The sequence below is a fragment of the Phocoena sinus genome, chromosome 16 (genome assembly GCF_008692025.1).
Source record: "Phocoena sinus isolate mPhoSin1 chromosome 16, mPhoSin1.pri, whole genome shotgun sequence".
Classification (NCBI taxonomy): domain Eukaryota; kingdom Metazoa; phylum Chordata; class Mammalia; order Artiodactyla; family Phocoenidae; genus Phocoena; species Phocoena sinus.
Window position 1 is genome coordinate 29,369,270 of NC_045778.1, and position 20,497 is coordinate 29,389,766.

The following is a 20,497-nucleotide window of genomic DNA, read 5'->3' on the forward strand; positions in this document are numbered from 1 at the left end:
AGCCTGAGGAGGTCTTTCTAAGAAGGTGACTTCTGAGCCTGGGTGCAAATGAAGACCAGCAGCCAAGAGCACATGAGGCAGAGGAGTGAGCAAGTGCGAAGGTCTTGAGGCAGGAATCACCAGCCATGTCCTAGGCACAAACAGGAGGGCAGGGAGGAGTGACTGGAACCCAGTGAACAAGGAGAAGTGGATTCAAAAAAATGGCCAGAAAGCAGTGGTTAAGTCTCCGCGCTCCCAATGCAGGCAGCCCGGGTTCAATCGCTGGTCAGGGAATTAGATCCCACACGCATGCCGCAACTAAGGAGCCCGCCTGCCGCAACTAAGGCCTGGCACAACCAAATTAATAAATAAATAGATACTTTTTAAAAAGTATAAGGTTAAGGCTTCCCTGGTGGCGCAGTGGTTGAGAGTCCGCCTGCCGATGCATGGGACACGGGTTCGTGCCCCGGTCCGGGAAGATCCCACGTGCCGCGGAGCGGCTGGGCCCGTGAGCCATGGCCGCTGAGCCTGTGCGTCCGGAGCCTGTGCTCCGCAACGGGAGAGGCCACAACAGTGAGAGGCCCGCATACCGAAAAAAAAAAAAAAAAGTATAAGGTTAAGAGTGCAGATTTTAAAAATAAAAAGGCCAGAGAAGTCGGCACAGTTTCAAGGCTCACAGCAAAGACTGTATCCTGAGTGAGATGGGAACCATGGGAGGGTTTAAGCAAGAGAGCTTTCTACTCTGAATTACAGGGGGTACTAACGCTCACTCAGGGTGCTGCTCTACAGAACAAAATATAAGATGTGTTAAGAGGTGGTCAGGGCCGGCTGACTTCTGCTAAGCACCTCAGGGGATCTGAGCCCTTGGGCTGAGGGCTCATATCTCCTGAGCACCCCCGCAGCCCTCCCACCCCATGACACGACTGAGCCAGAAAGGCTTGCTTAACCGTTCCAGGTCCAACAGTCCAGGAATCACCTGGCTCATCCAACATGGACCCTGAGTTATCAGAAGATCTTTGCAGCCCAGAGAACCAGAACCTGGAACTACTGAATATTCCCTGTGGAGGGAGGGTGAGCCCTCAATAAATACGATTAACAGGAAAGAGCTAATTCAAATGTCAGAATCTTTTAGAGGCAAGGAAAGTGAGTTCATTCCTCTGAGACATTAGCTCCTAGGACTATAGATTAATGGGGAAAAAGGGAATCTCAGAAATCAGCTCATTCAGGGCTTTTAGTCTTTTTCCTTTTCTTTCTTTCTTTTTTTTAAAGCAAAAGTCCTTCCTTCAAAGGAAATCTTACAAGGACACCAAACTACAAAACTCACTTTAAAAAGTGGTGCACAGCTTCCTCGGGCGGTTAAAATCTTCACCATTTTATAAAAATGCGTCACTGTTGCAGATCAGGACTGCATGCTGAGAAATAGTCAGAAAACCACTGACTTAGCCTCACTCGATCATTTAAAGTCTTCTTAAAGACACAATGCAGTATCTTCCAAACATACAGCAAAGCACAGCAAATAAGGTAACAGAATTTTAAGTACCCACCACTTAGCTCTCATCTTAAGGACTGGCTCCAGGACTCCCCACAGATACCAAAATCCATGAATGCTCACATCCCTCATATAACATGGTGTAGTATTTACATACGAACTACGCACATCCTCCCTATACTTTAAATCATCTCTAGATTACTTATAATACCCAACACAACAAAAATGCTATGTAAATATAGCTGTCAGCAAGGCAAATTCAAGGTTTGCTCTTTCAAACTTTCTGGAATTTTTTTTTCCCCCCAATCCCTGGTTGGTTGAATCCTCAGATGTGGAACCCACGGATATAGAGGGCCGACTCTACCTTGTCGCACGTCTCAAATTGCTTTCCAAAGATATAAAATAGTACAGGTGCTTAGCCAAAGCCCCCAGTACCCCCTTCTCTTATCTAGTACCCCTCTCCTCCCCTCCACAATTGCTCTCCTAAATTTGCTGTCAACCATCACCATGCACAATATTTTACCTATACTACTGCTGTGCTCATGAAAGTTCCTAATGGTGTTCCCTGTGCTTCCTTCTAGTCAACGCTGCTTTTGAGGTGTGGTCAGTGGTGCAGGGAGTGCTTCACTGTAGGAGTACATCACACGGGTTTTTTTTTTTAGATTTAAAAAAAAATCTTATTGACATATATTTGATTTACAATGTTGAGTTAGTTTCAGGTGTACAGCAAAGTGATTCAGTTTTACACACGTATATATATATATATATATATATATATATATATATATATATCTTTTTTAGATTATTTCCCATTATAGCTTATTTATTATAAGATATTGAGTATAGTTCTCTGTGCTATACAGTAGATCCTTGTTGGTTATCTATTTTGTATTGTAGATAGATCTTTTCAAATTGAAGTCTAGTTGATTTACAACATTCTGTTAATTTCTGCTATACAACAGAGTGATTCAGCCATACACATATATTCTTTTTCATACTGTTTTCCTTTATGGTTTATCACAGGATATTGAATATAGTTCCCTGTGCTATACAGTAGGACCTTGTTGTTTATCCATTCTATATATAATAGTTTGCATCTGCTAGTCCCAAACTCCCAATCCACCCCTCCCCCTTAGCAACCACAAGTCTGTTGTCTATGCCTGCATCACACATTCTCAGTCTGATGGATAGATGTTTACATCATCTCCATTTTTTTTGCTGTTATAAATGACACTCTTGTGAACCCTGTACACGTCTCCTCTCCCACACCGGTGAGATCCTCCTCTAGGGTGGACACCTTGAAGTAGAGCTAAGGATCAGAATACGGACTTTTCCCCGCTGATCAGACGATAGCAAATTGCTCTCCAGGGTGGCTATCCCAATTTATATCCCACCACCTGTGGGCAGGAGTTCTGAAAGTTACTGTCGTCAACGCATCCTCACCAAGGTTTCATACGGTCAGGTTCTTCTTTTAGTTTTTACTTGTGATAAAATACACATATCACAAAACCATCTTAGCCTCCTTCAACCTCTGAAGTATACATTTCTGTAGCGTTTTGTATACTCACATTGTTGTGCAACCAACTTCCAGAACTTTTTCATCTTGCAAAACTGAAACTCTGTCCCCACTAAACAATTAGCTGTTCCCCCTCCCCCAGCCCCTGGCAGCCAGCCTCCTTTGTTTCCTCCTACGTTGAATCCAACTACTCTAGAGGTATATACAGTACTTATAAATAGAATCATATAAAAGGAATCCTACAGTATGTATCTTTTTGTGACTGACTTGACTTCATTTAGCATAATGTCCTCAAGGTTCATCCAGGCTGCAGTATGCGACAGAATTTCCTTCCTTCTTGAAGATGAAAAATATTCCATCGTATATATGTACTGCATTTTGCTTATCCATTCATTCATCAAAGGATACTTGGGATGTTTCCACCTCTTGGCTATCGTGAAACAATCAGATTTCTTTTTTCAGTACTGCCAGTCTCATGGACAAAAAATAAGATCTCTTTTTTTAAAAACTTGCTTTCCTGATTACTAGAAAGACAGAGCCACTCTCCTTATGTTTATTGACTACACACACTTTCTCTTCTATGAATTGCCTGTCCATATCCTTCATTTTCCTTTCCTCCTTCCTCCCCCCACTCCCCCTTCCTTTCTTTCTGCAGAACTTATTTCTAAATTCCAGGTACTGATCCTTTTCCAGTTATATTCATTACAAATATCTTTTCCCAGTATGTGGCTTTTAAATCTTCTTGAGTGCCCTTTGTTACTAAAATTTCACGTTTTAATGTGGTAAAATCTATCAATCATTTCCTTTATGGTTTGTGGTTTGGTTGTTTTACTTAAGAAATTCTTTCCTTCCTACCTTGAGATCATGAGGATACTCTCTCTCATTAGTTTTTCTAAAAAGTGTTAGTTTTACTTTTCACACTTAAATCTTTAAACTATTTATTTAAACTACTGGAATATATTTTTGTATATGTTGCAAGATAGAGATACAACATTATTCTTTTCCATAAATTACTAGACAAAGGAGAACTGGGTCCCCAAGTGCAGTACAAACTGAGGACCCCTGAATTTGTCCAGGTGCAGACAATGAGGGTTGGAGGACAGCAAGGACATCAGCTGACACAGTGCCCACCACTGAAAGATGAGAAGGGCATCCCACAAGGATGTGCCCACACATGCCCAGGACACACAGCGCCAGTGGAGAGCTCTCCTGCCTTCAGGGTCACATCTGGAAAAGAACCAGCTTCTAGACCAGACTGCCCTGTCTTGTGGGCAGTACCTCAAACATTCCAATTAAAAATCACTCCAAATGTTTTATTCTCTAAACATCTCCAAGCCAGGTGAGAAGCCCAAGGCTCCAAAAGAGGGGCTCTTTTGTTCTGTGGTTTACTACAGAACAAAAGCACTGCTGCCATTCCCAGAGTTTCCCACAAGGTGGCAGGCCTGAGTAGACAGCCAAATGCACTCCCACAGTTGTCCAGCCTTCCAAGCTTCATTCAAGGAACAAACTAGCTCTGGGACTTCCCTGGTGGTCCAGGGGTTAAGACTCCATGCTCCCAGTTCAGGGGGGCCTGGGTTTGATCCCGCATGGCGCAACTAAAACCCGGCCCGGCGCAGCCAAATAAATAAATAAATATTTAAAAAAAGAAGAAGAAGAAAAAAGAAGAACAAGAAACAAATTAGTTCTCATCACAAGAAAAAAAATGTGTAACTATATAAGTTGATGTATATTAACTGGACTTACTGTGGTGATCATTTCACAATGTATACAAATATCAAATCGTAATATAGTACACCTGAAACTAATACAATGTTACATGTCAGTTATACTTCAATTTTTAAAAAAATTTAATAAAATATAAATTAAATATCACCCCACATATTAATAAAATAAAACCTAATTTTAAAGACTGCCTTGAAACAATGCAAAGAAAAACCCTGTTCTGGGCACTGGCCCAGTTGTGGACCAGTGACCACGTGCACTGGTCCACAACAGTCAACACTGCAGTTTGGCCTCTCTTCACTGGGAAGTAGCCCCCAAATGCCCCAACCGTGAGGTGCCTGGATGGGGTCTGTATGACAATCCAGAGGCACCTGAGGGCAGAGTGAATCTGCTGCCAGGATGGTTCACAATTTTCCAGTGAGACAGGGTCAATCAGAGGAAATCCCAGAACAAACCCAGAAACAAAATCAGAAAGGTTGGGATCCTTTCTGATGCCCAACCCAGCCCTGCTAACGCAGTAGGATCCGGGATCAGAAGAGACGACCCTAGGGAGATCAGACTGATACCCTGTGCTGTCTCGGCGGCCCATGCCACAGGTGAAAGCTCTGCATGAGAAGGCCTTGCTTTTTATGAGCTACCCATTTTCCTCAACTCCTAACCTCTCGTTGTAGCCCTGGAGTCACAAGAACAGTCTCTTTCCCATACGACAGCACCCGGATATTCAGAGGCTCATGGGGCCCCTAACACTTCTCAACTTTTCTCTACAAGCAGGGCTGAGAATCATGCCTGTGCTAATGCAATCAAAATCCTCTGAAGAAATCTGGGAAAACCGCAGTCACAGTTAACTCCAGAGGATTTGAAAAACTACCCTATCAGTCTACAATTTTTCCTTTTTACTATTACACGATTATGTTCTTGGTAGACAGGTGCACACACACTAACAGTCAAACGTTTAGCTTCCCAGCTAAGGCTAACAGTACTGAGAGACAGAATAGTTAAATCTGGCTCAGAATTCTAAAATGAAGAAGGTGATAAACTTCTCAGCTCACGCAGGCAGCAGCCTTTAGAGATGACTCTCCTCCGGCCTGCGAGGAGGGGGTGAAAGTGACCCAGGGGAGGCACAAACCCAGGGTTTGGTCCCATCCACACACCAAGACAGCCACAGCCTGAGCTGCTCCCCTCAGGGAGGCCAAGAACACAGCTGTCCTTATATCCTGTTCCACACTGGTCAGAAACACTCTGGGCTTCTCTGACAGCCAAGCTCTTTGAAGACTAAGAAACCCCTTTCTTGGGTTATCTGAGAAAAGAAGTTAACTTTCATGAATCACCAAAGAAAAGAGTATATTTAAAGACAGGTGACAAGGCCAGAAGGAGGAGAGGGAACTTTCCTGGAGCCTTAAGTTTCCCCAATAAATTGGCAGAACCTATTTTTTTAAAAAAAGAAAAGCACTGCTCTGAACCTGGCAATTGTACCTTTTAAGAAACAAACTTCAGAAAAACATGCACAAAGGAACATAAGGACATATGTAAGGGTGCCCATCAAAAAGTAATTTGTAACGGGAAAAAGTGCAGACACTACCGAGATTCCCAACACACACAGAATGGGGTTAATAAATTACTGACAGCTAAACTATGAAATATCTTGTTGTATGCTCCAAATTTACAGAAAATACAAGGAGACCCATGATATACTGCACAGTTAAAAAAAAAAAGGCAGGTGGCAGAAAATAAAAACAAAACTTTGTGTGTTAAGTATGACATAGCAAATGTCCACAAGGAAATATCCCAAGCGGTTCAGAGAGGTCAGTCACCTCCAGGGAGTGACACCAGGGCTGAGGTGGGGGTGGGTGACTTCACTGTTGTTGAAGTTTTTTGTTTTTTAACCAAAGAATATGCATTATTGTAAAGTAAGGAGATGCAAAACTACCCTCTACGTTGCTGCCCCACCAAGGCTTGGCCATCTCCGCCCTGGAACACTTGGGCATCCAGATGGTGCATTCTGACTGCGGTCCCCTGGAGATGGAATTGCCATACCATGCTCCCCCTGGCCACACGCACACACACACACACACACACATACACGCACGCACGCATGCTCGCACGCATGCAAACACATGAGAAAAACCACCTGTCTGCTGCTCTCGAGAGGGAGAGGTCCCAGGCCCCAGGCCCACAGTGCCCTCCCACACAGCTGCCTCATTTCCTCCGAGATAAATCATGTAGAAGGCTGGGAGCCCACAAATCCCTCAAGCAAACATGCAAGTCAAACAGCACCATTTACCCCCGCAAGGGCCTCTTCAAGTTAACAAGGCGTGGGAGGAACCAGGCAACAAAACCGGCCTTGTCCAGTGAGGTCAACCTTTGGCCCCAGGGCCTGCAGGGAGGAGACCTGTGGCCACCCCCATGTGCCCTGCTTTCTCGGCTGTTGGCCTATCCAAGACCTGAGCTTTTCACAGCCCAGCACCCGTCCCAGACCTGGTGAAAATGCTAAGGCACTGGCTGGGGAGAGCAGGTGGCCTGGCAGCTCAGACACACCCCTCACCCCTCACCTCCACCCGAGACACTGGGCCCTCCTCTCCTGGTGGGGGGGGCCCTGAGGTGGCCCCCAGGCCACTTGCTAAGGGGCACTGGTCCAGCTGAAGAGAACCGGGGAAAGTCACTGACCACTGTAATCAACTACCCACCCAAGGGTCAGCGCTATAGGAAAAGGAGAAGAGGAGTGATGTGAGATGGAAGCATCTGGGAGAAAGCCTTCCCAGGTCACTTGTGGGGGGGACGGGAAGCGGGGGACAGGAGGCCATCATCTTGGCCTGGATGCGCATACAAGCTGTTTGGGTCCTGAGGGAAGTCAGAGAATGGGAGGCAATAAAACATCATGCCTCAAGAGGGCATGTTTTTGGTTTTTTATGACCAAGTGGTAACTGGAGCCTTTTATTTTGAGATATAAATCACATACCATATAATTCACCCTTTAAAGTGCACAATTCTATGGGTTTTGGAATATTCACAAGGTCGTGAATCCACAAAGCTGTGCGGCAACTGCCACTGTCTAACCGCAGACCATTCCCACCGCCCCCAGAAGAAATGCGGGTCCAGCACTTTCTCCTTGGGGCCTCACTTCATCCTTCAAGCAATGCTCCCAGAGCACCACCCCGCCCCGCCCCGCCCCCTCCAGGGCCGGAAGGTTAAAGGGCGGAGGACAGGAAGGTGGAGGGTGAGAGTTGCTTCTCTGAGATGGTGCAGCAAGGTAGGCTGCGGACACGCCTGCTGTGCGGCGGGGCTTTCTGTCCCAGCTGGACTCCTGCTGCCCTGGCCTGCACTCACCTCCCCTTCCAGGAACCTTCCCGTTACCACCGCTGGGCCAGGCCTACCCACACCCACCACCAGACTTCCCCCACACAACCAAGCCCCCTCATCAGAGGGCTCGTGGACAAGACGCCAGGTATCTCCAAGTATATCCAGCTTAGCGGCCTGCACGGAGCCTGGACTGTGTACTCCACATAAGACTTCAAGAAATATCAGAGAAACAAAATAAGGCACAGAAACACATTTTTCAACAGAACATAGTTTATAATGGGAAAATACTGAAACTAGTCCAAGGGTCAGTCAATAGGAGACCGGTTAAATCAACGATGATGCTCCTATGTAACTCAATACTCTGCAGCCGTTAAAAACACGGAAGGAGGATCTGTATTGAAATAGAAGGATGCACGTGACATATTCAGCAGAAAATGTTAGCAACAAAAGGAACGGCGCGATTCCATTTTCTCAAATACGTTAACAAGATATAAAGGGTTCTATGTGTACAGATATAAATCTCAAGCTTTTCAAAGTAACATAGCTATGGTTAGTCATTTCCGTGGAGTGAGACTACACGAAGAATTCTTTTATTTTTTAAATGTCTCTATTGCTTGATTCTTTTATTGTGTTACAAAATGCAAAATTTTATTGAATTTTTGAATTTTCTTTCTTTATACAGCACGTTCTTATTAGTCAGCCATTTTATACACATCAGTGTATACATATCGATCCCAATCGCCCAATTCATCACACCACCACCCCCACCTGCTGCCGCTTTCCCCCCTTGGTGTCCATACGTTTGTTCTCTACATCTGTGTCTCAATTTCTGCCAAACATTGTGATGAACCGGTTCAACTGTACCATTTTTCTAGGTTCCACATATATGCGTTAATATACGACATTTGTTTTGCTCTTTCTGACTTACTTCACTCTGTATGACAGTCTCTAGATCCACCCACATCTCTACAAATGACCCAATTCCGTTCCTTTTTCTGGCTGAATAATATTCCATTGTATATATGTACCACATCTTCTTTATCCATTGGTCTGTTGATGGGCATTTAGGTTGCTTCCATGACCTGGCTATTGTAAACAGTACTGCAATGAACATTGGGGTGCGTGTGTCTCTTTGAATTATGGTTTTCTCCAGATATATGCCCAGTAGTGGGATTGCTGGGTCATATGGAAATTCTACTTTTAGTTCTTTAAGGAACCTCCATACTGTTCTCCATAGGGGCTGTATCAATTTACATTCCCACCAACAGTACAAGAGGGTTGCCTTTTCTCCACACCCTCTCCAGCATTTGTTGTTTGTAGATTTTTTGATGATGGCCATTCTGACCGGTGTGAGGTGATACCTCATTGTAGTTTCGATTTGCATTTCTCTAATAATTAGTGATGTTGAGGAGCTTTTCATGTGTTTCTTGGCCATGTGTATGTCTTCTTTGGAGAAATGTCTATTTAGGTCTTCTGCCCATTTTTGGATTGGGTTGTTTGTTTTTTTTAAAATTGAGCTGCAAGAGCTTTTTATATATATTTTGGAGATTAATCCCTTGTCCATTGATTCATTTGCAAATAGTTTCCCCCATTCTGAGGGGTGTCTTTTCGTCTTGTTTATGGTTTCCTTTGCTGTGCAAAAGTTTTTAAGTTTCATTTGGTCCCATTTGTTTATTTTTGTTATTATTTCCATTACTCTAGGAGGTGGATCAAAAAAGATATTGCTGTGATTTGTGTCAAAGGGTGTTCTTCCTATGTTTTCCTCTAAGAGTTTTTTTTTATAGTGTCCGGTCTTACATTTAGGTCTCTAATCCATTTTGCATTTATTTCTGTGTATGGTGTTAGGGAGTATTCTAATTCCATTCTTTTACATGTAGCTGTCCAGTTTTCCCAGCATCACTTACTGAAGAGGCTGCCTTTTCTCCATTGTATATCTTTGCCTCCTTTGTCAATAGATTAGTTGACCATAGGTGCCTGGGTTTACCTCTGGGGCTTTCTATCCTGTTCCATTGATCTGTATTTCTGTTTTTGTGCCAGTACCACATCGTCTTGATTACTGTAGCTTTGTAGTATAGTCTGAAGTCAGGGAGTCTGATTCCTCCCGCTCTGCTTTTTTCCCTCAAGACTGCTTTGGCTATTCGGGGTCTTTTGTGTCTCCATACAAATTTTAAGATTTTTTGTTCTAGTTCTGTCAAAAATGTCATTGGTAATTTGATAGAGGTTGCACTGAATCTGTAAGATTGCTTTGGGTAGGATAGTCATTTGCACAATATTGATTCTTCCAATCCAAGAACACAGTGTATCTCTCCATCTGTTGGTATCATCTTTAATTTCTTCCATCAGTGTCTCAGAGTTTTCTGCATAAAGGTCTTTTGCCTGCCTAAGTAGGTTTATTCCTAGGTATTTTATTCTTTTTGTTGCAATGGTAAATGGGAGTGTTTCATTAATTTCGCTTACAGATTTTTCATCATTTTGTATACAGGAATGCAAGAGATTTCTGTGCATTAATTTTGTATCCTGCAACTTTACCAAATTCATTGATTAGCTCTAGTAGTTTTCTGGTAGCATCTTTAGGATTCTGTATGTATAGTATCATGTCATCTGCAAACAGTTTTACTTCTTCTTTTCCCACTTGTATCACTTTTATTTCTTTTTCTTCTTCTCTGAGTGCCATGGCTAGGACTTCCAAAACTATGTTGAATAACAGTGGCGAGAGTGGACGTCCTTCTCTTGTTCCTGATCTTAGAGGAAATGGTTTCAGTTTTTCACCACTGACGACGACGTTGGCTGTGGGTTTGTCATATATGGCCTTTATTATGTTGAGGTAGGTTCCCTCTGTGCCCCCTTTCTGGAGAGTTTTTATCATAAAATGGGTGTTGAATTTTGTCAAAAGCTTTTTCTGCATCTATTGAGATGATCATATGGTTCTTATCCTTCAGTTTGTTAATATGGTGTATCACATTGATTGATTTGCATATACTGAAGAATCCTTGCATCCCTGGGGTAAATCCCACTTCATCATGGTGTATGATCCTTTTAATGTACTGTAGGATTCTGTTTGCTAATAGTTTGTTGAGGATTTTTTTATCTATATTCATCAGTGATATTGGTCTGTAATTTTCTTTTTTTGTAGTATCTTTGTCTGGTTTGGGTATCAGGGTGATGGTGGCCTCACAGAATGAGTTTGGGAGTGCTCCTTCCTCTGCAATTCTTTGGAAGAGTTTGAGAAGGATGGGTGTTAGCTCTTCTCTAAATGTTTGATAGAATTCACCTGTGAAGCCACCTGGTCCTGGACTTTTGTTTCTTGGAAGATTTTTAATCAGTTTCAATTTCATTACTTGTGATTGGTCTGTTCATATTTTCTATTTCTTCCTGGTTCAGTCTTGGAAAGTTATACCTTCCTAAGAATTTGTCCATTTCTTCCAGATTGTCCATTTTATTGGCATAGAGTTGCCTGTAGTAGTCTCTTAGGATGCTCTGTATTTCTGCAATGTCTGTTATAACTTTTTTTTCATTTCTAATTTTATTGATTTGAGTCCTCTCCCTCTGTTTCTTGATGAGTCTGGCTAAAGGTTTATCAATTTTGTTTACCTTCTCACAGAACGAGCTTTTAGTTTTATTGATCTTTGCTACTGTTTTCTTTCTTTCTGTTTCATTTATTTCTGCTCTGATCTTTATGATTTCTTTCCTTCTGCTAACTTTGGGTTTTGTTTGTTCTTCTTTCTCTAGTTCCTTTAGGTGTAAGGTTAGATTGAGATTTTTCTTGTTTCTTGAGGTAGGCTTGTATAGCTATAAACTTCCCTCTTAGAACTGCTTTTGCTGCATCCCGTAAGTTTTGGATTGTCATGTTTTGTCATTTGTCTCTATGTATTTTTTGATTTCCTCTTTGATTTCTTCAGTGATCTACTGTTTATTTAGTAATGTATTGTTTCGCCTCCATGTGTTTGTGTTTCTTTACGGTTTTTTTCCCCTGTAATTCATTTCTAATCCCATAGCATTGTGGTCAGAAAAGATGCTTGATATGATTTTCTTAAATTTACTTAAATTTACTCAGGCTTGATTTGTGACCCAAGATGTGATCTATCCTGGAGAATGTTCCCTGGGCACTTGAGAAGAAAGTGTAATCTGCTGTTTTTGGATGGAATATCCTATAAATATCAATTAAATCTATCTGGTCTATTGTGTCATTTAAAGCTTGTGTTTCCTTATTAATTTTCTGTTTGGATGATCTGTCCATTGATGTAAGTGAGGTGTTAAAGTCCCCCACTAGTACTGTGTTACTGTCGATTTCCTCTTTTATAGCTGTTAGCTCTTGCCTTATGTATTGAGGTGCTCCTATGTTGGGTGCATATATACTTCTAATTGTTACATCTTCTTCTTGGATTGATCCCTTGATCATTATTGTAGTGTCCTTCCTTGTCTCTTGTAACAGTCTTTATTTTAAAGTCTATTTTATCTGATATGAGTATTGCTACTTCAGCTTTCTTCTGGTTTCCATTTGCATGGAATATCTTTTTCCAGCCCCTCACTTTCAGTCTGTATGTGTCCCTAGGTCTGAAGTGGGTCTCTTGTAGACAGCATATATATGGGTCTTGTTTTTGTATCCATTCTGTGAGCCTATGTCTTTTGGTGGGAGCATTTAATCCATTCACGTTTAAGGTAATTATTGACATGTTATGTTCCTATGACCATTTTCTTAATTGTTTTGGGTTTGTTTTTGTAGGTCCTTTTCTTCTCTTGTGTTTCCCACTTAGAGAAGTTCCTTCAGCATTTGTTGTAGAACTGGTCTGGTGGTGCTGAATTCTCTTAGCTTTTGCTTGTCTGTAAAGCTTTTGATTTCTCCATCGAATCTGAATGAGATCCTTGCCAGGTAGAGTAATCTTGGTTGTAGGTTCTTCCCTTTCATCACTTTAAGTATATGGTGCCACTCCCTTCTGGCTTGTACAGTTTCTGCTGAGAAATCAGCTGTTAACCTTATAGGAGTTCCCTTGTATGTTGTTTACCGTTTCTCCCTTGCTGCTTTCAATAATTTTTGTCTTTAACTTTTGCCAATTTGATTACTATGTGTCTCGGCGTGTTTCTCCTTGGGTTTATCCTGTATGGGACTCTCTGTGCTTCCTAGACTTGGGTGGCAATTTCCTTTCCCATGTTAGGGAAGTTTTCGACTATAATCTCTTCAAATATTTTCTCGGGTCCTTTCTCTCTCTCTTCTCCTGCTGGGACCCCTATAATGCGAATGTTGGTGCAATTAATGTTGTCCCAGACGTCTCTTAGGCTGTCTTCATTTCTCTTCATTCTTTTTTCTTTATTCTGTTTCGCAACAGTGAATTCCACCATTCTGTCTTCCAGGTCACTTATATGTTCTTCTGCCTCAGTTATTCTGCTATTGATTCCTCCTAGTGTAGTTTTCATTTCAGTTATTGTACTGTTCATCTCTGTTTGTTTGTTCTTTAATTCTTCTAGGTCTTTGTTAAACATTTCTTTTTTCTTTTTTCTTTTTTTTTTTTTTTTTGCGGTACACGGGCCTCTCACCTCTGTGGCCTGTCCCGTTGCGGAGCACAGGCTCCGGACGCGCAGGCTCAGCGGCCATGGCTCATGGGCCCAGCCGCTCCGTGGCACGTGGGATCTTCCCGGACCGGGGCACGAACCCGTGTCCCCTGCATCAGCAGGTGGACTCTCAACCACTGCACCACCAGGGAAGCCCTGCTAAACATTTCTTGCATCTTCTTGATCTTTGCCTCCATTCTTTTTCCGAGGTCCTGGATCATCTTCACTAGCATTATTCTGAATTGTTTTTCTGGAAGGTTGCCTATCTCCACTTCATTTGTTGTTTTTCTGGGGTTTTATCTTGTTCCTTCATCTGGTACATAGCCCTCTGCCTTTTCATCTTGTCTGTCTTTCTGTGAATGTGATTTGTGTTCCACGGGCTGCAGGATTGTAGCTCCTCTTGGCTTCTGCTGTCTTCCCTCTGGTGGATGAGGCTTTCTAAGAGGCTTGATGGGAGGGACTGGTGGTGGGTAGAGCTGGGTGTGGCTCTAGTGGACAGAGCTCAGTAAAACTTTAATCTCCTTGACTGCTGATGGGTGGGGCTGGGTTCCCTCCCTGTTGGTTGTTTGGCCTGAGGCGACCCAACACTGGCGCCTACCTGGGCTCTCTGGTGGGGTTAATGGCGGACTCTGGGAGGGCTCAGGCCAAGGAAAACTTCCCAGAAGTTCTGCTGCCAGTGTCCTTGTCCTCATGGTGAGACAGAGCCATCCCCCACCCCCACCGCCTCTGCAGGAGACCCTCCAACACTAGCAGGTAGGTCTGGTTCAGTCTCCCCTGGGGTCACTGCTCCTTCCCCTGGGTCCCGATGCACACACTACTTTGTGTGTGACCTCCGAGAGCAGAGTCTCTGTTTTCCCCAGTCCTATCTAACTCCTGCAATCAAATCCCGCTAGCCTTCAAAGTCTGATTCTCTAGGAATTCCTCCTCCCATTGCCATACCCCCAGGTTCGGAAGCCTGATGTGGGGCTCAGAACCTTCACTCCAGTGGGTGGACTTCTGTGCTATAAGTGTTCTCCAGTTTGTGAGTCACCCACCCAGCAGTTACAGGATTTGATTTTATTGTGACTGCACCCCTCCTACGGTCTCATTGTGGCTTCTCCTTTGTCTTTGGATGTGGGCTATCTTTTTTGGTGATTTCCAGTGTCTTCCTGTCGATGACTGTTCAGCAGTGAGTTGTGATTCTGGTGTTCTCGCAAGACGGAGTGAGAGCATGTCCTATTCTACTCCCATCTTCACAAAACGCATATTAATTTTGCAATTTCAAAAGTAGTATAAAAACATGAAGAAAGGGCTGCCCTTCCCCGTTTTGAACTATTTAACCTTACAGCCATTTGGTAAGGCAGAGTAGGGCAGGAGGCTCCATTGGGCAAGGGGTGCCCCAGAGTGGCCACTGGAGCCTGCATGGGATGAGGAGGGGCCCTGCATAGGCGCATGGGGATCCCACAACGGGTCAGAAGTGGGGATGGCGTGGGAGGGAGGCGGCAGAGGGAAAGTCAGGCAGGTACTCCCGGGAGACCGACCAAGTAAAGAGATTAAGAATAATCAGAACCAGGTTTCTCACTACTAGGAAATGCAGTTACAAAAATGGAAAGGAAGAAAACAAGAATGAACCCTGTTATATTGTAGTACTGGACTGGAACTGGAAATGTCAGTGTGAACTCATGGCTTCCAATACACAGATTACATATTGAAGGTATAAATATATTAGGAAGAGGGAGAGAGACACATGGAAACAGGTATGAGTGAGTGTGTGTGGTGGCGGGGGGCTGGGGAGCGGTGGCAGTGTACTCAGATATTCCTTATTCTGTCCACTGAGAGGGCCTGGAGCGATTACACCCAGGAGCAATGAGCACATCAACTAGACCCAGGACTCAGATCATGCTTCTAAATACCATTTTCCACTAAAAGGAATGAGGACTCCTAGGAGAAATGTTTGATTTCCAGGACTAGGGCAGGGAAGTTAGAAAATGAACCTGGAACATCTTCTTATGCCAGAAATCAAGAAAGTGCTCAAAAAATGAGGGGACATGTCAAAAAGACAGACAAGCAAGCTTGAAGGGGCTCCCCATGGCCACAGTGTAAAACAGGAAACCATGAGTGTGTGTGTATGTATGGGGGTGTATAAAGGGAAAACAAGTATCACTACACTGGAGAAGGCGGCTAGAGACACCACCTTAGTCAAATGATCAACATCATTAGTAATAAGTCGTATCCAGCCAAGTCTCAATCAACGGGATGCAATGAGAAAAAGGCAGCATCACTTCTGTGACATTCCTGCCTAAGATGCAAAAACTCACCCAACCATGGGGATCCAACAAATCCAGGTTGAGGGACAACCTAGAAAATAACTAGCCTGTAATCTTCCAAAACATCAAGGTCATGCAGGTCACAGCCTGAGGAACTTTCCAGACTGAAGGAGACCAAAGAGACTGGACAACTAAATGCAGTGCGTTATTCTGAATGGGATCCTTTTCCTATTAAAGACATTATTGAGACAACTGGCAAAACTTGACCCGGGTCTGACGATTAGACAGTAGTACATATCAACGTTAATTCCTGATGTGTCACTGTCACTGTTATACAGGAGAATATCCCTGTTTGCAAGAAGTACACAATGTTCAGGGGTGATGGGGCACCAGGTTGGCAACTTATTCTTGAGTGATACAGGAGAAAAATTCTTTGTACTGTATTTGCAACTCTTCTGTAAGTTTGCAATAATCTCACAATTTAAAAAATGTTAACTGTAAATGAAAACAAAAGCAACAAAGGCAACGTCACGCTAAATTACCAGATGAGTTCAGATTGTTATATACTGGCTTTGTGTCAATCAAGCCCCAATGGTCCTGCTTTAACTGGGGAACCGTAAATGTTTCTGATGGGGAAGGGGCTCTGCTTAATCGGACCCATGCTGCAATGCTAGCAGGACACTCTGCCTCTGCCTGGGACTGTCTTCCAACCCCAAACGTCCAACCATCTATGGACACAGAGCATCATCAGTCCCTGCCACGTCCCTGGGCAGCCCAGGCAGTTCCAGACCATAAGCTACGAGAAGAGGCACTGGCCTACATCATTCGCAGGAAGCGGTGTTCTGACTGGCCTGCTCCTCATGCACTGCTGTCAACGTGAAACAAGAGCTGAGCAAAGTGAAGAAACTAACTTCGAACGCAGAGAGCAGCAAGGGCAGCAGGACATACTCTCACCCCAGAATAACGATGGTAACTGTTACCATCTTGTACTTGCACAGAATTTTAACATTTGCAAGTTTCTTTCCATCTGTAATCTCACACAATCCATACAAAGGAAAGAAGCTACAGATGCCCAAAGCTCCCAGACTAAGTCGAATTCCTGTGACACAGCATACATACCACATAGAACCTCCTCCTTGGTAGCCCTTGCGATATTCATAACAATACAAAATGTGTGTGGTTATTTGATTAACATCTGTATCCCCCCTTGGATTGCAGAGTCCAGGAAAACAAGGGTTGAGTGTTTGCTCACAGATGGCCCGATGCCTCACAAGAGGCTGACACCAAAAATACTTGCTAAGTAATCACATGGACACACAGTGGTGGATAAGATGGGTGTGCGTGGGTCAGCAGGTAGATGGACAGTGGGTGGGGGAATGGATGGGTGGCAGATGAGTAGGTGGATAAGGGGAGAGATACATGGATGGATGGCGGGTGGTAGGCAGGTAGACGGTAGGTAGGTAAGTAGGTGCGTGGGTAGGTGGGTGGGCGGGTGGGTAGATGAGATGGTAGGTGTGTGTGTTGGGGGGGGGGTTGGTAAATGAATGATGAGTGGGTGAATGCCTGACCTGGGTCTGGTCCACCCCCCCACCGCCCAGCCCGGTTCTACCTGCTGCTGCTGGGCCCGGAGGTCACCGATCTCCTTCTGGTCCTCCTCGTGGAGCCGCTTCATGTCCTCCCATGACTGCTGGAGCAGGTTACGTTCCCGTAGCAGCTGTCCGTTCTCCCGCCTCAGCATGTCCACATCATCCTTCAGCTGGGTCTGGTCGCTCAGGAGCCGGCTGTGGAGCGTGCTGAAATCCCACACGGCACAGTGAGCCCAGCCAGCCTCCAACTCCCACCCGAGGCACCAGCACCCCCTCCAGGTCCTAGTACCCCCAACACACCAGACAGGTCAGCAGCGTGCAGAGGCAGGCCAAAGCCTGCTGTCAGCCACATGCCAGAAAGACCCAAACTAATTTTTTAAGAGCCTGACACCACAGTGGCACACATGTGAAGGCCAAGGAAAGGAGATAAGCCCCTACCTGGCATTGACCTGGCACCTCCAAGTGCTGAGGCCTGGCAAATGTCAGCAGGTGGCCAGGCAAATGCCCTCAGAGGGGCACCAGGAGACCAAAGGGGAACATGCCCCATCTGCCTCTCCTGTGGCAGTAGAGCCCCAGCAGGGACCCAGAGGTCCACAGTGATCTGCCTGGCCTACTGTCTCGCACATTCGACCACTTTCCTACCAACCGTGCTTCTGAAGCTGGCAATGGATGGTATGGAAAACTGAGGCCCAAAGCCACAAACGCACGTGCTTAAGGCCCACCGCTTGCTATGTGGCAGAGGCAGGATGGGACCATAACCCCAGGCTCCAGGTCCAGAACTGAAGACTGGCAAGAGGCAGCGGTTCCCTGCACGCTGGGAACCCTGGCCAGGCAGGCCCCACTCACTGGTAGAAGTCGGTCTCCTTGGCCACCTCCTCACACCTCTTCAGGGCGTTGGTGTGCTGGTTCTGCAGGCTCTGCAGGTCTGACATGGCCCGCACACACTGGATCTTCAGCCTCTCGTAGTCCGGATTCAGCCTGTGGTAGGGCCTGGCCCAGATGGCAAACAGCCCAGTGAACACTGGCCCCGGGATCACAATGACAAGAATGTCTTTCCCTGGGAAGCCACGTCCTAGGTCACTCCAGCCCAGCAGTTCCCGAACACTGGTCTCCTGCATACCACCAACACCAATGCCCCCTCTGCCGCCCCCCAAGTGCCTGCTAAGCCCAGGTGTCCTGGCCGCAGCCAGACCAACAGAATCCGAATCCCCAGGACGGAGGGCCTTGATTGCTGAACTCCCTGCATGGGCCGGGAGAGCTGGCAAGGTGCTCCTGTGCTCTGGGAGCCCCCCGGAGGCCACACGCCAGGCCTGCACGCACAGGGGGCTCAGCAGTCCCTGGGATGAAGCTCCTCCTCTCCTTAGAGCGATGATTCTCAATCTTGGGTACATAACGAATAGACAAGGCCCAGACCAATTACGTCAGCATCCCTGAGGGTAGGACTCAGACATGGGGATTTTTCAGCTCCCCAAGGGATTCCGACGTGCAGCCAAGATTGAGAAAAGTGGCCAGGACCAGGAGTCCCCAGACCTGCAAGCACTGTAGTCACATGGAAACTTGTTAGAAATGCAAATTCTCAGGCCAGCCCCCAACCTCCGAAATCGGACGCTCAGGAGGGAGGGCGGAATGGCCAGCCATCTGTGCTCTAACAAGCCCTGCAGGTGACCCTGGTGCGAGCTCAAGCCTGGGAACCCCTGCCCTAGAGCAGGCATCAGAAACCTTTCCCTGTAAAGGGCCAATCTCTGTGCAGCCACTACTCTGCCTCGGTGGCATGAAAGCAGATGTGGACGACACACACTTGCACACCGTCTTCACTTGCCCTGCCCTCGAGCTGTCTGAGAGACACATCCTCATAAAAGCGACCTCTAGGAGCAGGCTTTGAGCCCCGACATCACCCCAGAAAAATCCTCCCCAGGATGAGGCGCACACCCCCGATGCTCCTGAAGGAAAGCTTAAACCAGCCCTGCTGCTGCTCCCCTCGGAACCCCTGCCAGCACCTCCACAACCCTTCCCTGGTATCTACCTCTCAATCCCAACAAAAGAAGTGGTCAAAGGTTTTCTTCAAAATAACAAAAAAGCCAGGTGGGACCAACCCTTTCTAAAACACACACGTGGCAGGAAACAACTAACATGTTTACAAACCACATAAAGATCCACTCAACAATGAAGTAGGCCGGGGTATCCAGGAGACAGCAGTGCCCTTGCCCATGGACAGAGCAGTCAAAGGCTCAGCAACAGGGTGACTGACTATCTCTATTAGGGCAGGGGCTGCACACAGCAGCAAACAGGGGACAGAGAGAGAAGCATATTGTCTCCAGGGCTGGAAGGCAGAGAGGCCTGGGAAAGGGATGGTGACAAGGTCAGGGCCATCCAACCAACCAGGGAGGAGGCACCAAAGTGGGACCAGGAGCCTCCAGCTGCTACCCAGACCACCCACCAAATGACCATCGGCAAGGCCAGTAGAAAGGCGGTGAGGCCGGTACACACACACGCGCGCGCGCACACACATGCAAACAAGAGCACACCAGTGCCGGGAGCCAAGTGTAGGATGGACACACCCACGCACACTTCTCAATCCCCAAGCTGTGTGATTCAGGCCATAGACTCCGATTTTGAACTGGAGGAAGCATAACAAGCCTCCGCCCCGCTCCCCACATCCAGGCCTACACGGGTGGGTGGCGGGAAGGACACTCGGGCAGGCAGCAGGGCTCTCAGGAGCTAAGGGTATGCCTTGGGGCAGGGGGTGGTGACCCTGTCCATCGGGCCGGCGGGGGAGGGGCACGGTCGCCACCTCTTGTCGAAGGTGGTCCCATGGGTGGCGAAGGCCAGGCGCTTCCGCAGCTCATTCCTCTCCCGGGTCATCAGCCGCAGCTGAATGGAGAGGTTCTCCACCTTCTCATTCACTTGCCGGTCAGTGAGCAGCGGCGGTGGGGACGGCGCCTTCCCGGTGGTGCCTGCAGGAGGAAGGTGACAAAGAGAACTCGTGTTCACACGGCTCCCACCAGCAGCCAGGCGCTGTTCTGGGCTCTCAGCTTGCATTCGCTCCTCACGACCACCCTACCAGGTGGGTCCTGTTACATCCCCCTTTCCCAGAGGACACCGCCAAGTCAGAGTG

General features: G+C 46.0%; 1 protein-coding gene across 6 annotated transcripts in view; it reads right to left on the reverse strand.

Moving 5' to 3' along the window:
* DLG5 (discs large MAGUK scaffold protein 5) overlaps positions 1-20,497 on the reverse strand; it is a 121,077-nt gene that overhangs the window by 42,157 nt on the left and 58,423 nt on the right. For all 6 annotated transcript variants that reach the window (XM_032608296.1, XM_032608297.1, XM_032608298.1 and 3 more), the window contains exons 3-5: positions 20,174-20,336; positions 18,229-18,372; positions 17,406-17,589 (exon numbers count right to left, since the gene is read on the reverse strand). In XM_032608296.1, coding sequence (XP_032464187.1) covers positions 17,406-17,589; positions 18,229-18,372; positions 20,174-20,336 — 491 coding nt within the window. The remainder of the gene's footprint in view (positions 1-17,405; positions 17,590-18,228; positions 18,373-20,173; positions 20,337-20,497) is intronic.